This window comes from Blennius ocellaris, assembly GCF_963422515.1.
Source record: "Blennius ocellaris genome assembly, chromosome: 12".
NCBI lineage: Eukaryota > Metazoa > Chordata > Actinopteri > Blenniiformes > Blenniidae > Blennius > Blennius ocellaris.
This window is the reverse complement of record NC_137661.1, coordinates 16,980,793-17,000,217: the sequence shown is the minus strand read 5'-3', so window position 1 is coordinate 17,000,217 and position 19,425 is coordinate 16,980,793. Positions and strand designations below refer to the sequence as shown.

Sequence of the window (19,425 nt, the reverse complement as noted above, 5' to 3'; positions counted from 1 at the left end):
ATCTGTTTGTAAAACTTGTCGTCTTATCGTATATGCACTCAATTAACATCATCCTGGAGCCGACATCCAAGAAGACGAACAGTAGTTGCTCCAGAGCAGGGTCGTTGTCAACACAGTAATAGATTTTTTTTCCCGTATATATGTAAGAAAAACCGTGACGGATGTTCTTGCACTGGGTTGGAAAATTAAAAATTAACTGCAATTAACCTTCAGGGCTTTTCTTTTGTTTAAATTGTGTGGTAACACAAGTGAGACATGGTACCTTTTTTGGCAAAATATCCCTATGGCATCCCTGGGGAATGCATATTTGCTTTGTTCGTCCAGTCCAGCTTTGACTCGCTTACCTTTCGACGCACCTGTTGCTCTTTGGCCGAGTGGATTTTGACATGTTTACGTAAGGAGCTTGGATCCGTGTAACGCTTCGTGCAGCCAGAGATCTGACATGCATATGGTTTCTGTGAGCAGAGAGAAAATATTTCATGTCAGTTCTTTTGACGGCTACTTGAATTCTAATTGACTTCAATGTAATAAGAATAAGGACATGGTTAAAAAAAAATTTTTTTTAAAACAACACTAAAACTCCAAACTAACATGGGATAGCAATGTGAAGGGCAAAGTTGAAATACGAAAGTCGCCAATGTAAAGGTAAAGTTAAAGTCCTACCTGTCAGCTGAGAAAGACACGTAATGTCAAGAAAAAGGAAGAGCAGAAAAAGGATGGAAAGAAAAGACAATCAGACAGTTGTTGTAAATAATAAACAATATCAGCCATAATAAGATTCAGTTTTAATAATTTGAAGTTCACTGGACTTTCTTGTGTGATACTTGCAGCTGCATCTACAGCTTCCCCACTCTTTCCTTTGTCACTGTGATATTTGAAAAAAACAACTTTCTTCCAAGGAGACAACACCATTACTGCATGACTAATAGATTACAAAAAGTTGAAGAAATACTGATACATAAATATAATAGGATGTGTTTGGATGGGGAATGCTTCAAACCGTGCAATAGATGTGTGATGGGATTTTCAAGGGATCTGGAAATTAAAAGGGTTTGTGTTGTACAGGATTATTAATTGTGCCAACATGCAGGTTGTGAAGAGGGAGAGGGAGAATTAGTCGAAAAGAAATTGTAAAGCAATGTACATGTATGATATTTCTCAGTCATACATGTTTTTAAACATATATGCAATTAAAAATTTTTTCACAAGCAGCTCATTTATTCAGTTATTGATGATTTTGTTCCTGTCAGATGCTTTTTTCATTAAGCATACAAGCAGGCCATTAAAGTGTAAGGGGATATACGTCTTTATTAGCGCTGCCTCTGTGCCTCGGCGTTCTGTCTAAATCAACCATTTGTTATTCCAGGGCCCTAACAGTGCCACTCATCCACGCCATGTTTGTTTTGCCAAGCAGCCCCCAAAAAATCAAGCGTAACTTCTGTGTAGGATAAATATCATTAAAGCTTGAGAACGATTTCCCTCAAAGTGGTTCTGGCAGAGTCGCCGACTGGGCGGGCACAGCTCAGCCCTGAGCAGGGTGTTAATGTGAAGCCGTAAGCGTTGAGGGTCCCAGATTAGCTGTATCATTTAGCCTAATGTGGAAAAGTGTGGGTGGTGGAGGCAAATCCCAAAACAAATAGAGCAGTTTTACATTCACATTTCTGAAATTGTGAGTGATTTACTATCACATGTTGTAAAAGTCCAGGTGGTTGGGCAATGCAGGAATATGAGACAAAATACACTTTTATTTGTTCCTCCTAGTCTTGCTTTTTAATATATGATACCTTAATATTATACCATCTTCACGGTTTTGTATTTTACTCTTTGGTGTTTTTTATTGCTGTCACTGCAGTTGCTTTTATGATATTAGCAATAATATAGAATTATTCTATTCTATTCTCTTCTATTTGATCAACTGACATAAATGTTCTGAAAATACTGTTATAGTGTATCTGCTTCATGTTATTACTTTTTTATTGTATATATTCTCACTAATCAAATCCCATTGAGGAAAAATAGTAAAGATATGTTTTATGAATTCGCTAAAGTGATTCTAAATAAAGTAAAACTGATATATACAATCTTTAATGTTGTGTGTGGTACAACGTTTTGGAAATTATACCAATAAATATTTGTGTAAAAAAAAAAAAAAGTTTTGGGTTTTCACCCTTAAGTGTTGTTTAACATTACTTCAATATTTGAACTATGTATGATGATATACCATAATATGTCAATTAACTATTAAATGTCTTGTCTTGTGGGTAAAATGGACCATAATCACACAAACGTCATTATATTTCACAAGAATATACTAAATATCATATGTATACATCCTCTATATAGGCTTTTCCACTCCTGTATAAAAGGGTTCGATCGTTATAAAAATGTGCACTAAATACATGTTATTATAACTATTGGATGTATATTTAAAAATAGAAAACTTGCTGTAGAATCTCTGTGTACAGTGCACATGCATAACTGTTTTATATTTTGAAGATAAATGTATTAATCATGTGCACCAACTGGAAATAGGACTGACTGTTTATTTTTTAATGCTCAGAGATTATGTTTATCTGTTTATCTCAATGATCACCACCATTGTTTTTTCTTTCATGCATTCTAATAATTGTAACTGTTCACTTGGTGAGCAAAGGACTATACAATACAAAAAGCTGTTCTTTCCCCCCTAATGTTTTTGTGTGGGAAAGTCTGAGTCCACCATGATGACAGAAGGTAATGGAAGAAATGAAGAAAAGACAGTAAAACCTCAGTTATAAGTCTCATGTAATAGCCTTTAGGGAATAAACGACTGCTCATTGTTAAACATTCAACAACTACATTTTTCAGATATTTTTCTTTTTTCAGAGGGTTATTTCTTGTTGAGAGAGTTACAAAGTGAATGTGTCTGTCTTGTCTGGGAAACAAAGTTTGCTCATTCCTTATTTTTGTTTTTATCTTTCAGTGGAATTTTAAATGAGGCTGTATTCCTTGAATAATTGTAAAGCTGTAACATATTGGAACTTTGTACAAAAACACCCATGACACTCAATTTGATGGAAAATGAGTGAGTGATAAAATAAAACTATTAGACTAGCAGTTAAATCCAGTTAATAAACACTATAAATTGATTATTCAGGTATCTAATACCATTGTTGAAATATGTTGAGGTTGACGAGATTGACAACAAGTAGGAAATATTCTTTAATGTGGAGGAGAGAAGTGAAAAGATCCCTTAAAAGGCAGAGAAAAGCAAATATTCCAAGTATATAATTTGAGCTAAACAACCTATTTACTCCGTAACTGTTTTGGCATCTGGATGGTGATAAAGTGGGTGGTAAATTGGTGGAGCTACTGAGACATGACGAGTAGCAGTGATGGCTGACTCAACCTTTCCTTTCTGTCGCTGCAGGTCACAGAAACAGGCGAAGCTCTGTCTGCGCTCGCAGCCCCGGTCCAAGTCCATTATGCTGTGACTTGGTCTAATGGCGGTGATCGTTTAATGATCTGTGGCGTGTCACCGTGAGAGTCGGGAGCGGGAGATTGCCGAGTGACTGACGGTGAATTACAGTGTAACACTGTCAAGACATGGAAATAGGTGCGGAGGCTTGGACGACAACACGGTTTTGAACGTTATAAAAGCAAAGGAGGGGTAGAGTATAAGCATACACCCAAGACGCAACCTCACACACACACACACACACACACACACACACACACACACACACACACACACACACACACACACACACACACACACACACACACACACACACACACACACACACACACACACACACACACACACACACACACACACACTTTCATTTCAAGATACTCTACAAGTAATTTGAAATTTTCATACAATTTAACCTCAAACTAAATTTATGGGGCAGTAAATGTAGCCCGTATGTCACATATATAGTTTGACGTTTTATGCTACAACACACTGACCACCCACAGTTTTTTTCTTTTTAACTGCTGTCTGGGGAGAAGTTAGACGGCAATCCAGTCTGGTGAAACACAGTGAAAAAGCGAGATCGGAGACTTTGACTCTGACCGTGTCCAGGTGAGTGCGCTGGTGCTTGGCTCGGTCGCTGGAGTTGCTGAAAGCTTTCTGGCAGCCAGGGTGCTGGCACAGGTACGGCTTCTCTCCAGTGTGGCTCCTCAGGTGGATCTTCAGGTTTTCCAGACGGGAAAACGCTTTGTTGCAGCCCTCGAACTGCAGACGGGAGAAAACGGCACGCATGAGAATACAGTCACAAAGACAACCAACCGCACTGAGGCAGGTATGCACGAGGACCACACAGGGTCAGAAGAAAATAAATCAATCAGTGTAAAGCTGGCAAATTTGGGTACAATGTGGGTTGGCTATTGAAAAAGAAATACTTAAGAACATGGGTGGTATAGTTGTGTACATTTTTTTGTTGTTGTTGCTGTGACTCTTGAATTACACTGCCAATTCGAGAGACTTCATTGAAAATGCCGACTCGAAGAACAGCCTGCATGAGAGCACACCTGCCCTCAAGGCTACCGGTTAAATTGCAGGGGAAACTGGAGTGTGCCGTACGGCTGCGGCGGATGAGCTGTAATGCATAGCATGAGATAAGTGTTTCTGTTGTCTATAGTGCATTAGACTGACAAGTGACAGTGACTGTAAACAAGCTCATATCTGACCCAGCTTGGCTCATTTGATCCCAACCACTCAGCCAATGAGCACCACAGATTTGTTAACATGTCAATGATTCATGAGGGTTCTCGCATATCCGCCTCTGCTCTTAAGCAGCAATCATGGCCGACGAGCAGACGAGGCAGCCCTCATCAAGACCCCCACCCGAGACTGTTTGTAAAGAGTCACAATGGCCATTAACAGGCTACAAACACAGTACATTTTTGGAATTTGTTTTATTATTTTTCCAAAATTAAGGTAATTTTTTCTCAACAGAACTGGTGACATAATGTTAAAATATACATTAAAAATGTCATTTGGACTTCACTTTGTTTGCTGTGGATAGCAGCCTCACCTCACAGTGAGATTTCCCCATGTTCAAGTGTAGATGACATTTTAGGGCCTTTCTGTGTGGACTTGGCAAGGTTCAAGGTTCTCTCTGTATGTGGGTTTTCGGTGTGTACTTTTCCTATACACTAAAAACATGTCTTTGAGCTTAATTAGCAGCTCTAAATTTCACCGAGTACAATAGAAGTGTGTTAGTGTTCTTCTATTGTGCAGCTTCATTTATTTTCCATTTCTTCACCCTTTGATGGTTTTATTAATTATAATTGGGGAAAAAAATTACACCCTGGTCAAAGAATGACTAAACCTATAATGTTATCTTTAAAATTCCAGCAATATTTTGTCTGAAAATTCCAGGTTCTCCACGCTTGAGTGTAACTTAAAACCAGAGTGAAGCAGATTTCAGAAAAAAAACAACACAAATTTCCTGTTGACCCTGTTGCAGGCACGCTGCAGTCTCCACCCGTCCATTGTCCTCTGACCTTTAGTGAAGCCCGCTGACAACAGGTCAGGTTACGGCTAAGGAGAGAGTGACACCATTCTTCTAATGGGCCCTCAGCTACCTTTAGGCTCAATGCTCATCCATGGCCTCCTTCATTCACTCATGCAGCACCGGCTGGGCCTTCTATTCACTGAGGCTCCATTTAATATAGGCGAAACCTAAGCCCGGCATGGTCGAGCCGTTTTGGGTGACCACGCTGATCTGTGGGTCTGTGTGGCTCACTAACAGAGTTTTAATCTCCTCAATTATGGTGACACAACGCACCCCTCCTCATGAAGATTGTAAGACCTTTGAGCAGATGAGTTGGGAGACAACAGTGTCCTTTCGTAATGATCAGGCAGAGAGAGCTTTCGTCAATGTCTGACTTGTCTTCACCAACAAAGTGCCAACATTTCCATAAGCTGCTGGTACACGTGATTCGTAGCAGTAATGTGGACAGAAAAACATCACAATCCAGCAAACATAACATAGGGACATAAAGATTCTGTGATGCAGATTCATCCATGGCAGAATTTATACTGAATTTACCAGTTTTAACCAGAAAAAAATATAACAAACACAACTGCTATATGAGAAATGCAATTGAAATAATACACACATATAAAAAGCAGAAGCAGGATGCAAGTTTGTGCCTCAATGACAAAAAATGGATTAAAGTAGCAACACAGTTATTATATACACCGGTAATTATTTCAATTATTAAATATTTTATTAAGGGAATTCAGGTATTTCTGTTTTAAACAATCCTCTCATTTTAGCACTTGAAATGAGTGATGCTCAATATCCTGACAAAAAAAAAAGTGTCACCTTTACACAACCAGCCACAACATTAAGACCTGTGAGGCCCAGAAGATCCATCCTGTTGCTGTCAACATTCACTCCTGCAGCAGTTTAAGCAACAGTAGCTTGTCTATTTGAAGAAACCACAAGGGGCAGCCTTTACTACCCTCCTGCATCACTGAGCTTTGGCCATACTTGAACCTGTCTGCAGTTCACCATTTGTCCTTGCGTGGACCATTTTTATAGATACTGACCATCACAGACTGGAAACACCACACAAGAGCTGCAGTTATGGAGTCTGATCCAACCCACCACCACAAATTGGTCCTTGTCAAGTTCACTTGACACTTTATGCATATGTTCTGCTTCAAATGCACCAACTTTCTAGACAAAATGTTAACTTGCAGCCTAATATAATCTCACCCACTAACAGGTGCCATGATAAAAAGGTAACCGTCATTTATTCCGCCTGTCAGTGATCATAAAGTTTGGACTGATCGTTGTTTGTACTTGAAAAGTGCTGAGGTTGGACAGTCCTCTGTCCAGAGTGTCAGTATAATATCAATCCATCTTAAGATTAACGATTAGATAACGGTAAGCTATAGCGTACATGTGCAACATGATCACATCTGAAATGCTTGAAACACAAACTTCAGGCTCAGAGGACGAAAATTCAGGAAAAGGAAAAACTATCGCTCAGAAGTCCTCAACATTACACAGACACAGGCTGCGAAGGGTTCAGCGTACAAACCATGGAAAATGTCTTTGAGAACTCACGTATTACTACGCGGCGGAAATATATTATTCCTGAGCCATGCCAGTCAAATGTTTTGGATGGAAACGAGGACAGCAGAAGCAGCAGCAGCAGTGGTGGGAAAGTTTAATAAAAAAAATCAGGAGAAACATCCACACTACTGTACCAGTCATGACAGACACGGTCCATGCTGACTGCTGAAATACGGCGCCGAGCTTTTGAGTTTGGAAAACAAACATGGCTATTATTGATGTGCCAAACCTGTGTATTTATGTATAAGAGAATAATCACTCTTTCATTGCTTTCTTTTCCGCAATACAAATTTGTGGCTGAATTATAGTAAGGGCTCCATGGAGGAAAGCGTGTTAACCGTGTAGAGCATATTATTACTCTGGGAGCGGGGACTCGCACGTAGATGGTCTGAGTATGAGGTTTTCCCGCCTGCTGGGAAACCAATAGGCACTGCCACCTCTAGACATGGACATTACCCAGAAGCCCAGCATGAACAATTTGATGCTAAAGTAAGAAGTTTAAGTGTGGCCAATCTGCTGGTTTAAATGACTTCTTTCAGTTCAGTAGCTGTTAACCCCATTTTGGATACTTTGAGCATACAGCGCTGTTCAAATAAAATATACAACTCTTGCTAGTTGGATGTAACTGTGTTCTTTTGGCCAAAAATGGTGTCATTTCCATCAAATGAAGTGACAGAAATCATATGTCTTTGTGTGTTTTTCTTCCTCCTAAATTTGTCCAACTTAAAAACATTGTGAAATGTAACACTTTTAAAATAATATATGCACATTAAGAAGCATATGGTAAGTTTTGGGAGGTCCTACAGTCACAAGTTGGTTATAATATACTGTATATAGTTGGGAAAGCTCAGCTTTGTGGGCGACCGTGGCTCAGGTGGTAGAGTGGTCGTCTTCGGAGTGAGAGGTCGGAGGTTCGATCTCAGTCTACACTGGTCTATGTGTCGAAGTGTCCTTGGGCAAGACACTGAACCCTAAATTGCTCCCAGTGGTCGACTAGCGATATGTAAAGCGCTTTGGGACTGCACTCAGTGTGGTTAGAAGGCGCTATATAAATCTAGACCATTTACCATTTTGTGGTACTATTTGTGATAAAAGCAGATGGCAGGTGCTTCAGGGCACGGCAGAAATGAAATGTCATCAAATCAACAAGTGATCAAAAGTAAAATCAAATAATGTAAATTCTATTGTTCTATTGAAGAAAACTCCAGACATCAACAAAAATGTATTACTGGCGTGAAACACACATTGTGCAGCGTGAAAGTACCTTTTGAAGTCAGTCAAGTGAATTTCACATGAAATGTATGAGGAGTGACTACATTCCTTATACTTTAGATTTTAAAGGACATTAATGTTCATTTGGGCTGCTAATGAATTAACTTTAATCACTATGTGGGGGAGATAAAAATCCTCCCTTGGTGAAGAAAAGGTATCAATCCCCTCTCTTTCAGCAAATCGGTAAAAGTGGCATAAACATAGAGAAGTGTGGTAGCTGAGCTTTGCAGCACAGCATCGACTTCAATTTTGATATTACCAAACAAAAACACTTTAGCCAGCGCTAATCACACTGATTGCTTTAAACATGTTTAGTTTTGCTGCAAACCTGCAGATCGCCACAGAAGGGTCACTGCGCTGGCAGCGCGAAGGGATCTGAGCCCCGTTTGACACCATCTCACCCTCGAGTGGCGGTGAGGGGGCGGGTCTCAGCGACTCTGTAAACATTGAGGATGACAGCGGGGTCCTGACGTGGCTGAAGGGGGTGAGGGCGGGTTGAAAGGGTGGACAGGTAGCTGATCACAGCAGACAGATTATAGGCCCGGTGTGCAGTGCCGGTGGAGGTGCGTCTCGCCTGAGGCCTTCATGGGAAATGACTCCTGACTGGCAGTGAAAAGGCCAAACAGTGTCAGAGCTAAAAGGCACCAGTGTGAGACTCCACTCGCACGCGGCGGCGGCTCATTAGCAACCTGCCGGAGCCGCGGATGATGGGAACAAACCAGCCATTATGGAGCGGCGCAGGAGGAAGTATGGCTGCTGACATGCATAGCAGGAATCTGATTAAAAACCTTAATGAATGGTTTAAGGAGAGAAATGCAGAGAGAATCCAAACTAATGCAGAGGGGCTCCTCTTGAAAAATAATATCTGACTGGTCCTTGCAGCCAAGGTCATCACCTAGAGGAGTTATTTCTTCCTCCCTGAGAATAAGCTCCAGGATTTTCTCTGCTAACAATCTAGCTTTTCTGGGGCTGATGAGAAGGAAAGCTTTGATATCTCCAACTAAAATCTCTCTGGCCCTGGGCAGTAATTGTTGCTCAGGACCCTGACTAATGATCGAGAGCTTATACCCAACTGTTTGCCTGCTAACTAGCATGAAATTCACTATTACTCATATTCAGAGGGCCTCCCATAAAAGAAAATGGTCCTGAGAGCATACAAGTCACAACCTCTTTTACTGCTTTAATTAGTTTTACCTGACATATCGAGACTTTTTTTTTTTTTTTTACTGCAGAGGCTCACGTACAAGATGAAGGGCAAAATAATGCAAGTAACAGATGAAAACACCGCCAAATTAAACACATTATAAACTGCAGATGCTCAAAAGCAGCGTGTATAATATTTTAAGTATGAAAAAGAGGGGATAAGGTCAGTTTATCACAAGGTGTCTTTCTCTGCCCGGACCAATGAGGAAAACCACCAACACTTCAGGATCTGTTCGGAGGGGAGGGTGTGGAGCAGAGTGCCCCGGCTGCGGATGAGAGGAACATGTGCATTTAATCTGCCTGCTTCCAAATGCCCTGTGGCAACCACAGCAAAGAGTAGAAAAACGTAAATGGATGAAATTATATCCATATGATTCAACGAGACAGCTAAAGAGAGGCAGGTTTCTCATGCACTTCGTCAGGATACAAAATTAAACACAGCTTGGCTAAAACATTCACATTACATAGTTTACACATATCATTTCCACCACATATCGGAACCCTTTTAGCAGCCAGCCTCATCTGGCGCGTATACGGCTTTAATTAGAATCAAAGATAGCGTTGGACTCTTCAAAAAAATAAAATAAATAAAGCTTTATAAAGAACAGAAAATTAATTTGTACATGTTGGATTCGCATCTCTTTGAAGCACTTAATTTGTGCACTGGGTCAAGTATCATGTGTGAGATATGAATACGCATATACAAATGAGTGAAAGGGAGGGAGTGTTGTCCAGATGCGAATGAATGAGAACACAGAGCTCGAGCTCAGCCGATAAATTGGTGGGAGGAAGTAGTCATGTAAATGACTAAAGAAATTGTTCTTAACAGCCATTTTGCACTCATGCCCGAACAGTTTTGGGGCCAGATTAAAAACTCGGGCGTATGGCACAACAGGAAGCATTCCTATGATGACTTAATGGGGCTGCTCACATAATGAGCCAGGCCAGCTGTTGAGACACTCTTGCTGAATGTTTGCTGAAGATTGAGGAGGAAGTGCAGTGATGGATCTGAACCCGTGTTCCTGCGGTGGAGGCCTGGCATGCTTGCAAGCCTCGACGCACAACAACACGGCAAGCTTTCATGGAAGCACTTAACCCGCCGCGATTCAGAGGCCTTCATTCAAACGTCTACCGACTCTGCAGACCTGCATCAGATTAGAGAGCAAAGATGTGATTTCCTATCCAACTGGGAAGCGTGGGGTTTACAGGTTCATCAGGTTGAGGGGGAAAAAAGGAAAATAGGGTCATGTTCTCTGACACTGACGTTCACTGACAGGGAGAAGGATGTGCATTGTGAGTTCGTCCAGCAAAAAAAATTATATAAAATGAAAAGAAAATCCTAATTCAAGCAAAATTGAAAATTGCCCGAGAATATTTGATTTTCTTTCTGGACGAAAACTCTGGCTGTCAAGACATAATTTTCCTACAGACACATTCGTCACTCAACTGCAAGAATATGAGCCAGATGTGGAGCTAACTTTAAACCTGACTATTTATAACAAACACAGGGTCATGTTTCCGATCGCATCTAGTTCAGCCCTTCACAGCGAGAAACAGAAGTTTGCAGAAAAGATGTTCTGACACTGAATCTGTCACACTCCTGGATTCATTTAGCTCTTGGAGAAATAGCTCCTCTTGTTGTACAATGCAGATCCCTTTACAACAATATTCCAAAATAATCGACCAACTGACAGAATACCAGAAGGATTCGGGGATTTGATCCGGCAACCTCCAAAGAAAAGCTCATAGAAAGAGCCATCCCACTTTGTCTTCTGACAGCGTGTTTGTGCTCACAGCAAATGCAACCATTTATAATAGCTAATTAGAGTGCAGTACAAAGCTTCTTAGGGCCACGGCCATTAGTACCCATCATGGCATTAATTATAAACCCATTCACGAAACCTGAACCTGCCATGAAAAAGACAGACTGGGGGTTACGCAATGAAAATCCTAAACATGATCTGTGTTCTGAGCCGGCGCCTGGACTGATGTTACTGGCAGTCAATACAGTATCCCGTCTGACGGGCCCACGAGCCACTGCGTCCTCTGACACCCGGGCTTCAATCCATTCAGCACCTTTCACTCACACCTGCCTCCATTCTCACTCTCGCTTTCTCTCGCTGCCGTACTCTCTTACCCCCTCTCCTGCCAATAGGCTCCTCTTGCCCTACAATGATGTGTGCACCATCTTTCCATTTTCGTTGGCTGTGTCTGGAGATGATAGATGACAATTCACCAAACGCTAGTAATGGAAATAACCCCATTTAATTGATGTGCTTCGCCACTCTTTTATTGGATTACTATTCAAACACAATGTCCTCATTAGCCTTTGCTTTAAAGTTGGAAGTTTTCACTGGAGCTCTACCATCATTTATTATTTGTTCCTGTTTTTTGTTCACCTTAACCTGACTGCTGCTGCTTTAACAGAAAATGAGCTCTACAGTGTGAACCTTGACTTTTACTTTTACTGTAAAAGTGATTCAACTGTTATTTGCTATTAACCTGTCATACAATTTGGTTTGATTTTGCATCTTCTCCCTTATTTATCCATCTGCTATGCCACTTATTTCCTGTGCAGGGTAGCCTGGTGCTGGAGCCAATCTCAATCTCTATGGGCGAGGTCAAGCACAGGTCTGGACCCTTGTCAGGTCACCAGTCTTTCTCCATTATGGTTTAATTTATTCATTTTACAAGTGATTCCTTTATGTTTGTTTTGGTGACGTTGACAGATTTGAAAGCTGCCTACAAAATAGACAGTGTCCTTATGGTGGAGTTGACCAGTGAGGGTTGGTTTACCCAAATTATGTTTTTTAACAACTACAAATTAAAAAACTAAGACAAAGAAGAACCATTGGTTTCATCGACAGCAGGAGAGATTCATCCTGGATTCAGTCACCATATAAGCGAGTCGGGACATGGAATGGCTGCGTTCTGTCTTCTCCAGTTTTATTCTTGCAGTTCAGTTCTCTGTCCTCCTCCAGAGTGAAGATTAGTTTTGTTTTCCTAGATTAGTATCAGTCATGTTTCCGACATTTCGGTGTGTGTCTATTTGTTTAGTTTAGTTCAGGTTAGATTTGTGTTTTATATTCTGCAAACTCAATACTCATTTTTTTTTACAAAATTACTGGGTTTAGTGGCTTCCAGTGTTTTTATAGTTTTGGTAGTTCTGAGTTCTTGTCGGAATTTCTTTTTTGACTCATCTTGGTTTTAGTTAGGTTTCAGTTTGTGTTGATTTCTTTGTTGATATACCTGAGTAGAATTGCTTCCTGTTCCTTTTTTCTGAAAGTCCTGTCTTTTTTCTTTTTTCAAACTTTTACAAATAAACCAAGATTTTTATATTTTTACTTGTCTGTGTGCTGTGTTTCATGGCTCTGGATCTGGGTCTCAGTACTGCCCCAGTAAAAGTCAGTGCATGCATTAAAACTCATTAAAATAAAAGCAAATCTACAAAAACACAGTGAGCACTGATGTGGTTGGTCTCCCAAGAGAGGACCATTCCTTCAGCTGTTGCATCCGTGATAATGAACATACTAATTGTTTTCTTCTGACATGAAACTTTCATGAGGTGACTTGACATCATTGGCACCAGAGTTGAAATTGTCCTGCATCACACAGACTTAATAGTTGAAGAAATACAAGGCTTTCTTCTTGTTTTGGCATCCTATTCACTGTCCACACAATGCTAGTTGACTCAGCTGTCTCAAGGCTCTCGCCCGCTGCAACTCGCCCTGGCGACTCTAGAACTCTGACAGGACAACAAGTAGACATTGCAGAGCCCCATCGAGGTTGCAAACCCAAATACGATGCCAAAAATCACGATAACATTCAGACAATAAACATGCCTGCAAAATTAAACAATAGGTCAAAATGGCTTTGTGATCGGCACCAGCCCAAGGGCGCAGGCAGAGTGAAGGGGAAGAGAGTGCATTTATGCAACACCCTGGAGGGCGACCAGACCACAAAGCCCTCTGGGTAAAAAGCTGCTGTCTAAGAAATGTGGTGCAACCGTGATGCCACGGTGCCCGTTGATTTGTTCACTCCTCCGCGTGCCAAGGTTGTGTTCTTTTCTGCTCTCTGTGGGTTCCAGGGTCCAGTTTCCAGTTGCGTGGATATGGCTGGTTGCAACAGATCAGACTGCGCTCAACATCCAACGTGTCAACTCCAATTATTTCCTCGTGAGCACATCACCATTCATTCCCATTTCAATGAATCAGCTGACCACATTTCAGTATACAGTTCTCTGTTCTCTACTTCGTGTTCAATAAATCAGTCTACACTTATATATCTGCTGTCTTGTAGCAAAACACATCAATTTGAGCGTGAAACAACTCCCCTTTCCTGTGCAATTATGATGCATTCAGCAACCTGCCAGCCCGAGGACCCGCCATTCGCTGGGTATTGCTTCGTAAACATTTTCATATTTATGGAATATTTCCTTCAAATTTCTCATTGGACACATATTTACGTTAGCTGTAACACGATCTTGCTACTCGCCGGCCTCACGCAAATTGCCAGTTAGGGAGCAAGCGCATTACAACATTTTTCCCCCCATATAGAATATTTATTTACTGACTGCCCTTGAATTCATGCATGACCTCAGCTACATTTCTACGCCATGTGTCTTGAAGGAAAAGTAAGTGATGTTTTGTTGGTTTTTCCTTGACAGGGATGCAGCGGCAGCGGGGCCTCGGTGACAGCTGAGATGTGACAGTGTGAAAGACTGCTGTTATGAGAACGCGGCCAAAACAAAAGGATATGATTTGACTTAAAGGCTTCTTACTTCTTCTGTAACTCTGCACAAATAACTAAACCAATCTGGTTTTGAATCCTACATAAACCTTTTCACATTGATGTTAAACCAATGCTGAAGCTGAACACATTGAACGTGAAACAGATGTTTTTAAAAATGGACCAGAAAAAGCTACGCAGAAAGCTTCTTCCAGGAGACGAAACCCACGGGGACATAAAAGTCGACAGGGGGAAGAGGCAAATCCCAGAGCTCAATTGTAAGAGTCCCTGTAGTGCCAGTACTACAGGGACACACACACCCATAAAAAATGGTATTAAGAAACTGGATCATTTGAGTAACATGTCCTCATTTGTCCCACTGAGCACATTCTTGGTTTTGTTTCTGTCTCTACAACTCCGCCAGCCTCTCTCACTATCAATCACTGCAGTAATGTGGATTTGCACTAATCGTTTGGAGATACTACATGTGGCATTCACTGCAATCTACGCAACCAGAATTTTCCCTTGACATTTCCTGTTGGATCTCTCCTCACTTTCACTTTTTTGAGTCCCACGAATGCTGACCCCGGAAAACTTGATCAAACTCTTTAAAAACAAAAAAGCTAGAGTTTGGGGTGTGTTCAAGACTGATGTGTGTAGTCACATGTTCCATTTACTTCAGTGATTGTTTGGATGAATTGTACTTGTGAGAGTAGTTTAAACGTAAGATACATTATTACTTTCACTTGAGGACAATTCTGAAGAAAAAAACATGACTTTTACTGTTACCGGTACTTTGGCCTTGATGCAGCTTGCTGCCTTTGCTTATGAATGATATATATTCAAACACTTGATCTGGTCATGAGGCTCTAAATGTAACCAATCAAATAAAGCTAGACAGTCACGCGACTGCTCACAAAGTTTTTAAAGCACAAGGAAGCAAAATCCCCTTTAACAATGATTCTCTTTAGAAGTGAGGAAACATTGTCTGCTGCTTACATTCAGTTCATTATGTTGTGCTCTGATTTACATTCACAGTACTGAAAAGGACCATATTTTTGTTTTCAAAAAAGAAGACATTTGGCTCCGTTTTTAAATGCTGATATGATACCAGACGTTTCTTCAAAGATGCATTTTAATTTTAATATAATCAGTTAAAAATATTACCCCTTCAAAGCACTAATTCTCAGAGGTTATTCACCATGATTTTGGAATCCTAAATTAATCTCCGCCACGAACGATTACAGAAACAGTTGAAATGTTGAATCTTTCTGGATTAATAAAACAAATATTGGGGCTTTTCAGACAATGGCAGCAATGGTGGAGTCTCAAGTTTGAGCTTCATTAGGCCATTACTGTGAGCAACCCATTACTTTAGTATTCTGCACAAAGAGCCCAAGTCAAGTTAAATACTTTAAAAACAACATGAAAAAAATTATATTTTATAGTCACCGGAACACATGGTTAAAATGTTAATTTTGACTTAAACAATGTAAAACTCTAAAAATTCATTTTTAAGACCACATTTAACAGGAGGTAAACATCATTTATTACAAACTCTCATGGCTAAAGTTGTCTTGATGTGTTATTTTGTTGAGGTGTATTTATTATTTCCAAATTTTAAGAAGTGATAGTGTCTCATTTTACTATATTTCCCGATATTGATTAAACAATGTTAACAGGTTACTTATAGTAGTAATGAACACAAGATTCAATTCGGGTACTTTGTTAACAATACGTTCACTAGACTCTACCAACCTCTCGCGTTGGCCATGCTGACCCTCAAAATTGCTGTCAGGATTGATTTCAGGTCATACCAAATCACTTGTCAAGCATAATGCCTTGCGATGCATTCTGGGCAGAAGTGTCACTTTTTAGAGATGACGTCAGTGGAGCTGGACCGCTCGTGTGGCTCCATTTCTTTCAGGCTTCGGTCTCTCAAACACTCAAATTAAAGCCGGCACGCCAACCACAGCACATCGCAGAGCATAATTTAAACTTGACACCCTTAACGTAAACATGTCTTTCGCTACATAACTTACCCATACTTCTCTTGGTGTTTATTTTGTACGGTAGCGACTCCCTTTCTCATATGTATATATATATATATATATATATGTATATATATATACATATATATATATTAGTCTCAGATCGAGACGAGTCTGGTGTGGTGTGGTGTGTGTCTGACTGGTTGAAAGCAGGCCTCTGAAATGCCGGAGTTATGCTGTTGCTCAAGAGCAGAAGTAGCTTGTAGTAGATAAAACTGCTGTTCTGGAGTATGATGTAGTGAACTCTGCAACACTGACAAGCCAGCAAAAAAAAGAAGAAAAAAAAACATACCCGGATGGGCTGAGACATTTGCCTTATTGTTTAACACACAGGCTGCACACACTACTGTCTGAAAACGTAACAAAGCCAGTGTGTGAACATGAAGAGTGCGAGACGATCGGCAGCCTCAGAGGTTAAAGAAGTCATTCATAAAAGGCAATAAACTGGAGCAATTACGTTTTTAACTGTTGTTAAAAAAAAAAAAAGTATTATGCACCTACATTGCACATGATCCATGTTGGTGGATCATATGTGGCGAGCAGTGAGCAGTAACAACCGGGAAAATAAATTAACAGTCCAGCAGGGAGTCTGAAAAAGCCCCCGAAAGACAGTTGCCCTCTTTCTGCTGCAGTTTGCATCCCTGCAACAGCCTCCTGAACATGATAGAGACCCCCAAACGCATCCCTCCAGCCTCATATCTCCCATGTATTGGTAAACTGATCTGGCTCAGTGGAGAGGTTAAACTGATTAAGGTTTTGGATGCGACACAATTATGACACAATCTCTGTGCAATGTCTGACCAGCTGCAGCCCTGGTCTTCAGGTTTCCAATACCAGAGTGTGATTAAATGACAAGGAAATGGGAAAACTCAAAATACTGCATTCCAGACAAATGTAATTAAAGTGTAGCACATGTAGTAAGACCCGCATGCTTTGATACCTGGTTAGGAAGTTGAAACAAAGGTAGCTGACCTTCTGCAGTTTAACCTAAACCCAGAGTAAAAAAGAAAGAAAGAAGACATTGTGGGCCAGAGCTCATGAAGTCTTGACTGTTGGTTTTGTTTTTTGAAATCAAAAACTGCACAAACACAGTAACTATGATGAGAAAAACCTATGACCTTTTCTGTCTTTCATATTTTAAAATGTGGATAAAAAAAATCGAAAATGCAACTAAGTATTTACTTCAATGACATGTTGGCTTTAATATTGCACACATTACCTGAGTTAATGTGCAAAGGAAGATTAACACAAGTTTCAACATTTATTTGGAAATTATACTCAATGATCATAAAGCTGCATCGTCTTTGCACCTGCATCCCTTCACCTGCAGTTTTAGAAATGGCAATTTAAAACAGTTTCAGGATGAGTCAACTTAAGTCCAGCTATGAGTTATGCAAGAATCAGACTTTGTTATTTAATTCAATTAAGTTGCTGATTAAAGACGATCAAGCAAACTGTGGCTGAAGAGCACCACAAGCAATCTCTCTCAAAATCTCTTCAAAGCCTCAAATACATATGGAAGCGGTGTAAACCTGCTGTGCAATGCAAAACCGCTTCAAGAAAAATTATTTTTGAAATGACAAAATGCAGCATATACAACCAATAGGACAGGGCTAAAGATTCGGCAGATTCAAATAGAGACAAATAGATTTTAGATGTTTAAATACAAATCAAAAAGCAAGTAAAATAAAAAAAAGTCAAAAATTTTACATTTCTTACTTTTTACAAACTAAACAAAAGCTTCAGCTTTAAATCAAATGCTCATGTAAAAGTCGTTCACTATCCTATGACTGTGATCAGTAAAATAGGATATTAGCATCAGATGCAATTTCTTTGTTTGCTTGATTTTTTACAATTTTTACATTGTTTCCAAACCAAACACAGTTACAAGTTAAGCTAAAGACAAAGATGTCACATTTGTATATTGAACTTCTTTTTTCTACTCAATTTCTTATGTCATTGTTGCACTGCCTGCTCTACGTGCCTTTTCAATTGTCCCCTGGGGACAAATACAATTTTTTAATTAAATAGTCGTGCCAAACAAAGTGAAAGGCACGACTCTTTTGTAGATCCTGATTGATGCAATTCACATGTAAAAAAAAAAAAGGGGGGGGGGTATTTTTATTATCATTATAATTATTATTAGTAGTAGTAGTAGTATGTTTGTTGTTATTGTTATTATTATCATTATTATTATTAATAATAATTGTTTCCATTTTATTGCACATACATGTCATATAACTGTTTATTTTTTATAGATGGAATACAGTCACAATTATAAAAGAGTAATAATTTAATCTCCACGTAAATAAAAATGTGTGTCCCCCAAAGTAAGAGAAAGATTAAGATGGGACATGGCGGTAGGTGTTGTAGTTGTGTAGATGTGGTAAGTATGTCAGCGTACCCTTAAATCCAAACCTGATGATAGATAGAGATCGATAGAGAGAGAGAGAGAGAGAGAGAGAGAGAGAGAGAGAGAGAGAGAGAGAGAGAGAGAGAGAGAGAGAGAGAGAGAGAGAGAGAGAGAGAGAGAGATGGGGGGGGGGTGCTGCTGCTGCTGAATCCTGGACAACATTACAACTAAAGATTGACTGGAAAACCTTTTCAGCTTGACAGGAAGTTGGCTCAGTCTGCTCAACAAGAAAAACAAGCAAAATTCATCTATCCGGGGTTTTCAGATTTATGCCAAAACATCAGTGGCAGAGTGACTCCGCCAGCAGTTTCATCATACCAGTATCACATATGGACAGCGTTGTGTTAGTCATAGCATGACGGCTGGATTGCCAAGCGGCACAGCCGATCTGACAGGAGGAGAGAGGATTGCTGCAGATGGGGATTATGACATTGTAGGAAGAAATTAGCCCTTGTAGTTACTCCTTTTGCCTCGGTAACGGCAGACAAAGCAGGACTTTGGATACAAGTGTTAAAAGTTGCCTCCTGCCAGGTATGATCAGCGCTTTCACATTTGTGCGCAACTCACTGACTTTAACGTCTCCTGATTTCCTGAATGAATGAATTTATCACCTACTGACAGTAAACACTTCATAATAGCCAGAAGTTGAAAACTCAGTGCAATATACCATAATACTCAC

At 40.1% G+C, this 19,425-nt stretch overlaps 1 protein-coding gene across 1 annotated transcript in view; it reads right to left on the bottom strand.

Annotated features, from left to right (window-relative positions):
- glis1b (GLIS family zinc finger 1b) overlaps positions 1-19,425 on the bottom strand; it is a 77,517-nt gene that overhangs the window by 18,073 nt on the left and 40,019 nt on the right. Inside the window, exons 5-6 of the mRNA XM_080506198.1 lie at positions 4,058-4,219; positions 345-455 (exon numbers count right to left, since the gene is read on the bottom strand). Coding sequence (XP_080362324.1) covers positions 345-455; positions 4,058-4,219 — 273 coding nt within the window. The remainder of the gene's footprint in view (positions 1-344; positions 456-4,057; positions 4,220-19,425) is intronic.